Source organism: Hakea prostrata, chromosome 1 (genome assembly GCF_041222555.1).
Source record: "Hakea prostrata isolate BN-2017 chromosome 1, UWA_Hpros_2, whole genome shotgun sequence".
NCBI classification, from domain to species: domain Eukaryota; kingdom Viridiplantae; phylum Streptophyta; class Magnoliopsida; order Proteales; family Proteaceae; genus Hakea; species Hakea prostrata.
In genome coordinates, this window is record NC_142600.1 from 76,738,098 (window position 1) to 76,748,174 (window position 10,077).

The 10,077-nt window shown below is 36.0% G+C and overlaps 1 protein-coding gene across 1 annotated transcript; it reads left to right on the forward strand.

Annotated features, from left to right (window-relative positions):
- Positions 1-7,608: 7,608 nt before the first annotated feature.
- LOC149030191 (putative F-box protein At5g55150) lies at positions 7,609-8,772 on the forward strand. Its single transcript, XM_089144706.1, has one exon. The coding sequence runs from the start codon at positions 7,609-7,611 to the stop codon at positions 8,770-8,772; it is 1,164 nt and encodes a 387-aa protein (XP_089000832.1).
- The last annotated feature ends 1,305 nt before the right edge of the window (positions 8,773-10,077 follow it).

The following is a 10,077-nucleotide window of genomic DNA, read 5'->3' on the forward strand; positions in this document are numbered from 1 at the left end:
ATTAAAACATGTCATCCTCATATCAAGGGTTCTGTATGGAGATCGAATACTAACTATTGATCTCATCATAACTATAGAAGCACCAAAAGGAAATTGCTTCATAACTTACCCTTCTAAGTTTATGCAATTACTATTTACCCATGGAGGTTTGATTCTTTTGACTTTTCACTTTGAGGTATTAGTCTCCTCCCCTTAGTTAGTTAGAAGAATCAAGGACCATCTTGGTAAGACTTAACTTACAAGTGAATCTCAAGAGTTACTAGTTAAAATAAAAGGGTCCCTCATTTGGTTGAGGTCATTTGTCCTTCCATCCAAAAAGCGGGGGTCTTGGTAAGATGATTTAACTTACAAGATGAATCTGGATAGGCCATTGAGTTTTTGGTGAGTGATAGAATAGTGGGGTTGCCATCATCTACTTTTCAAGGTTGACATCCACAACCTTCAAGTCTTGCACCCCATCTTAATTGAGGGAGGCGCTAGGATCCATGTAGTTACGGGGGTGGGTTTGCTTTTCCATTTTGCCATCTTCCTTCCACATACAGTTGCAGTCCTGAAGTCTCCTATATCGAGGCAATAAGACCAAAGAGGTCTTGGTTCAAACTTTCGTCCCTCCTAACCTTCGCCTCCCTCTCTCCTTTCCATCCTGTGGGCCTATGGGCCCTTTGTCTTAGCACAACACTTCATCACTACATGCCATCCTTATTTACAGCTATACATAGAGATCATATATTATCTATTATTTCTCTTTGGTTGTACCCCTCCCTGCTCTTTAAAATTTCCATAGAAAGACCACTCTTGCCCTTTTCCATGTGTAAAATACTATGGTAGCCTTATGTTAAATCCTGGCTTTGCCTCTAACCCTTAAGTTTTTCGGTTTCATAATTTACGTGTTGGATGGGATTGTTTCTCTCTCTCTTTTAAAAATTTTTTTGGAACAGGTAATTTTTGTATATTGGGGATGGGGTTTACATTATACACCATTAGGCAGGATCGAAGCCCCGACCTCTTCACTAAGAGGTGTTGGTATTACCAAGTGAATAACTTGCGATGGTGAGATGGGAGAGTTTAGGTTGTGTTTGGTTTCCTAATTCTCTAGAGTCAACGTTGGAATCATGTTTCAATGGGATTAGGTTCTTTAGGATCATACTAGTAAAAGTTGTTTGGTTCTTTTGATTTTGACGAGTATTTTGTCTAGAAAACTAATTGGCTTACCTTGATTATGATAGATGAATCTGTCTACAAAAATGTTGGGTCACCTTGGTTCTGTGAGTGGATTCAACCTTATTTAATCTATGTGAATTTTGCTTTCTACATATGATATACATGCTAACAACACTAACCTCGAGGATGAAATAAAAAATTACGGCAAAACCACACAAAATATTTATTTCCCAATTTATGTAAGATAATACAATTTAGATGAGATTTTACCACCCTCAATTTATCAACATTCTTAAATCTTAAGTTTATTTAAGCTTGCATTAAGTGCAAGGTGCTGAAAGACTTAGTTCACATTTACAACCCCCCCCCCCCCCCCCCACATAGACTTAGTCTAACAAGCGTTCATAGGGAAGAATAATGCTTTTGGCTTTGAGATTATGCATTATATATAACGATTGATGCTTGGAATAACTTATAGAGCAGACATGCAACTTCTATGGGAGTAATTTTAAGAAATAGAAAGTACAAAATCATGACTTAAAGTTTTTAATGATAATCTGAATAATTTTGCAACTAGATTGATTCACTTTGGATCACCTTATAAAAGTTTGTCATAATTTATTACCGTTCTGGTTGTGAAAATCTGCTAGAATCGAATCATGATCTCCTATAATTTCTAGGTGCTCTTATTTGGCTTAGCACTAACCAAACGTGAATCATAGATTTAGTTGTCGGTTTGAAATCCGGAGATTTCAAAAAAGTTCTAGATTCACATTAAGCCCATGATCACAAGAGATCACCTAGATCAAATGAGTTTCTTCAGGATGAATTCAATGATTTCAATTTTCCAAGCTAACCATACATTTTAATTCCCCCTTCTAAATTATGGCTCTTTTTATATTTCAAGTCTATAGATTTGAAATCTCTAGATATTTGAAATCTCCAAAATTGTTTGGTAACCAATTCTGACCTTAAGTTTTTAATGATAATAATAGAATAATTTTGCAAAATCCAGAATGAATTCACTTTATGGATCACCTTATAAAAGTTTGTCATAATTTATTACTTCTACTTTGAATGTTCGATAAGAGATGGGTAAATAGTCATTACTCATCTTGAATAACAATCATATTGTGCTCTTCATTTGAGCTCAAGGGTTACTCACCAAATTTTTAACAATTTTTTATCTTTTGAAACAAATTAATTTTCTTTATAATTTAAGTTTTAAATTCACATAACAAACCATGATGAAAGTGATACCTAGAAAGAATGAGAGCCATCAAAGAATTTCAATACTTCAATTTTCCAAGCTACCATGCATTTTTTTCTTCTTCCTTAGTACTTTTCAAAAATGACTTTCAATAGTTTCATTTTCCAAATTTCTCAGCAAGGAGGAAGAAAATATAGGGAGATGCAACCAACCTTACAGAGTTCAAAACATCAATTCTCGACAGAGAAAACACCATCTAATCACAAAAACCGCAAAGAGGTTAATCAATCTATAGGTATCTGATCAAAATTGTTTAGAAGCATAGAAGTTGTTAAAAATTTAACATGGCAAGGCAGCCAGAGATAATCTCGAAATCTTGAGTCTTCTTAGAGTTTTCTAAGTACACGGAGAGAGTAGCCAAAAAGGGAGAGAATTTGTCATCGTCAAGATGGAAACAGATAAAATAGGTATGAATTGAGTAGTAAGATCTCAGAGTACAGAGACAAGGCTAAAGCACTATCAAGCACTATCTTAGTGTGATCAGAGGACAAAAATGAGGAAGAATTGGCTATGGTGGTTGGTTTCAAATGATGAAAGGTAGTAAGAAGAAAAGTCGTTCTAGGGTTAATTGAGAGTTGCAAAGTCATTCGTAAAGTGAGTTCGTAAGCAGCAAGACTTGGAGTCTGGATCACCTCCATTGATGGGAAGCACTCTACGCTTTATGACCGCAAATATAGGGGCAGCAACATGGGACATACTGTAGGTCCCACATCTAATTTTTTAATAATTTTTTTCTTCGGACCCCTATATTTGTGGTCATAAAGCGTCAGGAAAACACTGTGTGCTCCAGAGATGATCCGGACCCTAGGAATTGGTGGTTTTATGGAATCAAATCTATTTATACAAGGGATTTAATTTAGTGATTATATTTCGGGACCACCAGTTGATCTATTTTCCATATAATCACCAATTTTACACTAAATATAGAATCACCCTGATTCCATAGAATCATGTGGATTCTTAATTATTTTTTAACCAAACAATGCCATATAAGTAAATATAAATTTCTTATACAAATGCGGGCTCTTTCACTCTGTAGTTGGATTTGAGAACGATTTCATTTATACTTTTTATGAAAGAAAAGAAAACCAAAAAGTAATAGAATACATTCATCTCTTGGCAATCCTCACCTCACGGTGCAAGCTTAGGTGTAGCTCCATAATCCGTCAACTCCGATTCAACTATGGAGCGTCTTGAACTGAGACCTATAGATCAAAGGAAACTCATGGGAGTAAGGCCGCCTTTGTGGACGGGAAGCCGCTTCCGATGGTAAAATAAGATTCTAAATTTCTTCAAAAGATGCTGCAAGTGCTTTGGAATTAGAGATAATGGTGTAAACCTTCCTGCTAGGAGTAATATATTGCTGTTGCATTAAGAAAATGAGTATTCTTGAAATATCTCTCCTTCATTATCCTTCCCAATAAGGAGCATTTAGGTTGGATGACTTCCTAGTGGATATCCTCTCCACCTATTCGTCCACTCACAGGAGTGTGAGACCACACTGCTACGTGATGACCAAGACAGACCCTATGAATGTGAGTGGATGCGCAGGTTGGGTGAAAAGGATTTGGATTCATAGTTCACAAGCCTTTTGAGACAGAAAGGCCATATTCATCAATGTTATAAGATTTAAAATTAAGACCACCAAGTCTCTTTGATTTGCGCATGTCTTTCCAACTAATGGTGTGTACTAAGGAACTCTCACCAATTGACTAGAAAAAAGAAAAAAAAAAAAAAAATCTCTATTGGCTTTCTCTAGTGTTGCTAATGTAGATTGAGGAAACTTGAAGCAAGATATGTAATGATATGACATTGTTGAAGATGTAGCTTGAATTAAAACACGTACTCTTTCTTGCTGAGCTAAGAATTCTTGCTTTCCTACTTTCTAACCTATTATGCACCTTTTGAACCAAGGTTTCATAGTGTTTCCTTTTAAGTTTACCACTTATGAAGGGAGTACCTATCCAAATCAGCCGAAGAGGTGATGCGGAACTAGACAAAAATGATTCTTTTTAGAGCAAATTGCATTTACACTTGTGTTTACAAACAATTATGTTTATACCTCCTAGAACTTTTTTATTACATTTATGCCCCTTGTGTTTTGAATTATATAACAATTGTACTCATACTGTTAGAATAATAGAGTTAAGTGACGAGTTAATTAGCTCGTATTGTATTTTAAAATTTTCAATGTTGCCCTTCTTTATTTCAAACCCTAATAGAAAGTGCATACTAAAACTGTCGAACTTGGCTCAACTACCAATAGAACTTTTAGGTTTTCCATATTCAAATACGAGATCTTGAATCCTTGATGAAACAAATTTTTTCTAAGTAGTTTCCTAAAAAATCTCTTAAAAGGAATTTGAGTCACCCTAGAAATTGATTGACTTATGCATTAGCCACTTGTGTTGGACCGCGAACAACGCTGCACGTTAAAAAAAAATGTCGAAGGTGTAGTCAGACAGGATGTTCAATCAATATTCTCTCACGAACCGTATCCAGAGTTGATAAAGATCTTTTTGACAGATCTGACTAATTAGTTTACTATAGTTTCGACTTTCTTTGGGCTCTTGCCTCCATTCAGCTGATACCTAAAAAAAATTGACTGACTTTTACGTATACTTTTAATTTTTTACAAATTTAGATTAAGTTTCCGGGTAAATTTGTGTTTTCATTTAAAACTTAAAGATCATAACGGATCTATTATGGTTTGAATTTATCTAGCATAAGGGGATTTTGTAATAAAATTAATTTTAGGGGTGTAATTGTAATTATTGGCAAATAGGAGGAGTGAAAATGTAATTTGATCTTCTTTTCAATGAACTGGAAGTGCATGGGCTTGGAGGAACGGAACGGAACTCGTTTTAAACGGTCGGGTTTCCTTCAAGAACGTGGAGACTTGATTCGAAATTCCCAGCGTCAACTCCTTTTCTTCGCTTACGAACCTGACGTTTTCATTTATTTACCCCAAAAAAAAGAAGAAAGTAACAGACGTTTTCCATTCGCCACGTAGTTGCCAATGGGTACCTCTTCACCAAGGCGCGTTTCTATCAAAACCCCCAGTCCCTGGACTCGCCTTCTCTGTGGCCTTGAGTAATCCGTGAGAGATAGAGGCACGCCTGATCTGAAGCTCTACACAACGACGCAGCAGAGAAAAGGTTAGAATTCAGAATCCTTTTTTTCTTCTTCTTCTGATGATCATCTTCTTTACTTCTTCTTCTTATTTAATTTCTCTAGGGCTCTCTTTCTGCTCTCTCCTCTTCCTAACCGAGCCAACCTGATTCTATCCATGCATGTAGATTGGTTGCCCAGTATTCATTCACTTGATCGAGTGGGATTTCTCACTTGAAACCAGTGTAGATCCCCACTGATACTTTGTTTTTAGGGATGTAAACAGGAATTTCTATATCCATCTTGTTAGTGTTGGACTTCGACCCTAAATGAATCTCCCAATGAGTTTTGGATTGGGTTAGATAGTTTCTGTATGTTTATTGTATTTTTCGTTTGTTTTGTTGGTGATGATTAGGGTTGAGATTTGAGAATTCTACTACTATTCTGTTTTTTTTTTTACTATTGATTTTATTTTGTATTTATACCAAAACAGTTAGATAATGAAATATCATATTCGTATTTGCTTAATTTTTTGGTGAATTTAGATTCTCGTATATCAATACGAATATGGGTTCTAATGTAGACTTCATGCAATTATATCCATGCATGTAGAATGGTTACACTCGTTCCCTAGTCATTTGGGTTGGAGCAACCTACCCTTAAACATTTAGTTGATCAGTGAGAATTTTTCACTTTGAAACTAGTGTAGATTCCTAATGATACATTATTTTTAGGTATGTAAACAGAAATTTTTATATCCATTTTGTTAGTTTTGAACTTGGACCATTTAAATAGAGTGTTTCTCTTTGAAGAGAATTTTCCAATGAGTGTATAATGTTTCAAACGAAGTTAATTCCGCAAAAATAAAGCAGGATAGTATTTGAGTTTTTGAGAATTTGGTAATGTATTTATTGTTTTCCTGATGATTGTTAGGGTTGAGATTTGAAGGTTCAACTACCATGCATTCTTATTTACGTATATTATTTACTATTGATCTTATTTTGTATTTATATGAAAATAGTTAGATAATGAATTACCATATTCATATCTGATTAATTTCTCAAGGAATTCAGATTCTCCTATATGAATACGAATGTGGGTTCTGATGTAGACTTCAATTATATCTGTACTTGTTCTACCATGAGAAAGAATAATGTATATTGTTATGTTTACCATTAAGCACTTGGTACCTTACATCCTTTTGGTAACAACTTGCAATATTACATGGAGATCCTGGTTTTAATTATTTTCATTTATACTCTTAATCTCCACCTTAACTTCCAAGACTATCTTTTGTTGGGATTAACAAATTGAATAATCTAGTGTGTATTTATTTTATTGAATGCAAGATATGTTTATTTTCTTCTATCATTAACTTTTCCTTCATTATATATATAGTTTTTTTCCTTTCAATTGTCTATTTGACACAAGACAATGAACAGTAAGAGGAAGACTAGAAGGAACTGGTCTGAACTTTGTGATAACATTTTGCAAATAATTTTGAACAAGTTTTCTGCAATCGAAGATAATGTTCATTTTTGATATACCTTGTTGACCATGGCAATCAGCTTCAGTCAATAAATTGGAGTTTGTTTTTAGGGATGTAAATTGCTAGTTTTGGATTTTGACTCATTAAAATAGAGAATTTGGCTCCTTTTCTTGAAGGGAATATCTCAATGAGTTTTGAAAATCTATTTACCAACTTGTTGGTGATGATTATGATTGAAATGGGAGGATTCAATCATGGCTTCTACTTTCTTTTTCTTTTTTTCCTGCACGGGTCTATGTATTTTTTTTACTATAGATTTTATTTGGTATTTATATGAAAGAAAAATTCAGAAAACAGATTATTGTATTGACTTATCTAATTGGTCACTTGTTAGATCAAGTTATTGTATTGTCATATGGAACATCTTTTGTTAGAATTAACAAACACAATAACCTAGGAGCTCGACTTCAGTGCTGCACATTGCAATGTAATTTTCATAATCTAGAGTGTATTTTTAACTTTTCTTTCATTGTTTACATTAGCTGTATCCTTTCAATTGCCCATTTGGCACAAGCCAATGAAGAGTATGAAGAAGATGAGAAGCGACTGGTCTAGCCTTTGTGATGATATTCTACAAATAATTCTAGACAAGTTTTCAGCAATCGAAGATATTGTTCATTTTGGTGCAGTTTGTCAACCATGGCAATCAGCTTCAGTCAATAAGTTGCACTCTTTTACAGTTAGTGAACCTTGGTTGATGCTTGCAGAGAAGGAAGACAGTGACATGCGTGGTTTCTATAGCCTCTTGACCCAGAAGGTTTACCACTTGAACTTGCCAGAAGCCCATGCCAGAAAGTGTTTCTCCTCCCGTGGCTGGCTGATCACTTTGGGTCTTGATTTGGAAATCCACTTGCTAAATCCCATTTCTCGCAAACAAATTCGTCTTCCACCTCAACCAACATTCTCTGACCAATTCTCCATCAAAGTGGGTCCACAATTTATTCGTCAGAGTTTTATAGGAAAAGTGATATTGACCTCAACTCCGTCATCATCTCCGGCTGCGACAAGCAAGGGAGAAGAAGAGAAATGCATCGTTATGGTGATAGTTTCCAGCGTAAACCGGAAATTAGCCTTCTTGAGATTGGGAGATGAAGTTTGGACTCATGTAGACAGTCAAATAGGCATTGCTGATATCAGCTACCTCAATGGTCAATTTTATGGCATCACTCACTCTGCAACTCTGTTAGTTGTCGACATTTCAAGCCCTCATCCGAAGACGATTGAGTTTGCTGAACCACCAAGTAGTATCAACATTTTTGCAAATTATTATCTAGTGGAGTCAGGAGAAGAACTCTTTTTGCTTGCACAAGAAGTTTTCCAGGGCAAGAAATCAGAGCTGCGCATCGACAATCCTATCCATGAAACTCAGTGGTTTGATGTTTACAAGTTCAATTTTGATGACAGAAATTGGACAGAGGTGACAAGATTGGACAACCGTGCTTTCTTTGTGGGTTTTAATGCTTCCTTCTCCATCTTTCCTTCTAAAGGGCAACTGGGTTGTGAACCAAATTGTATCTACTTCACTGATGTTGATGGATATGGTCTTATGAAAGGAGGAGCTGGTAAAGACATGGGAGTGTATCGGTTGGGAACTGATACAATTGATCGTCTTTATGCTGGACCTGATGTCGTTTCCAATGTTTGTGCACCTCTCTGGATTTGCCCTTGGAGTGATATCTAGTTCTTTCAAACAAGGTAAGAAAAAAAGGAAAAAAAAGAAGTAGAAAAGCTTTCCTTTCCTTTTGTTTTTCGGTGAACAATGTGTTTTTCTTTGAGGATTTGATCAAATAGAAACACTATAGACGAACAAAAAAACATGGTGATTTATTTTAGGCGATGCTCTCATAGTGTGGTCAAAAATAGCTTTCTTTTGCAGTGAGAGTTGGAAGCTAGCTCCTCCTTGCAGGTGGTGGTGGTGGTGGTGTCTTCAACCACCCTGCGATCTTCATCTCATTAAACTGAGCGGCGGTGGCGGTGGGGTGGTTTCTTCGTAAATGGTATCAAGCTTTTTCTCCGGGGAGTTAACCCTAGCGCAGCTTATCATCGTCGGTGGTGCTTTCGCCATCATCGTTGCTCTTGACATGACCTTCGCCGTCGCCGTCGCTGCTGTCTTCCCCATCTCCTCTTCTCTTCTCTTCTCTTCTCTTCTCTTCTCCTTTACTGGGAAGTGCAACGCAGAAGCTGATTTATGCATGAAAGTGTGACCGATCGACCGGTAACAACGGGTAAATATGTGAGAGTAAGAGAGTTATACGCATGACGTGGCGGCAACTTATGTGGTGAGATTGTACTGGAATACAAGGTCATCGGTAATTTCTTTATCCATATCATTATTAATGTCGCGACCCGGGGGTGACGGTTCTGTCGTAAGGATTTAGATAAATCTGGACCGTTGAGATTGGAAAAAGGTGGGCCTCTTTGAGACCCACTAATCTTGCAGTTACTCATTTTTACAGAAAAGTTGAACAGAAAGGGTAGAGAACCTGGAAAAATATTTTAAAAAAAGAACCAACGGCTGCCAGTGATTTGGATAATTGGCATCATGTGCCGTTTTACTTTCTTCGTGGACGTACGTTGACCGTTAATTTGAATTTTGATAAGCACTGCCCCCTTTATCGATGTTTATCAAGTCATCTCGAATTTGAAACAAAAATAATAATAATAAATTACATCTTTATCAATGTGATATGATTATGAATTTATGATACCCTTTAGTCAATCACAATAGCTTTTATAGAATATGAATATGAAGAGGAGATGATCGAAAACTAGAATTAACAGAAGTGAATTTCACCCAAAAAATAATAATAATAATAATAATTAACAAAAGTGAAACTATCATCACTCATGTTGTCACGTTACAACTAATATATTTACGTGAACTCTTCTCTGAAACCCGCCTTTTACACTCATCCCTGTATGACAACAATCCCATCAAGTCAATAATCACTTGGTGGTGAACTCTTCTCCGTTTTCCTCCTTTGTG

What these genes read in the sequence shown, in the direction of transcription:
- LOC149030191 (XM_089144706.1), top strand. Translation starts at nt 7,609, where the DNA reads ATGAAGAGTATGAAGAAGATGAGAAGCGACTGGTCTAGCCTTTGTGAT.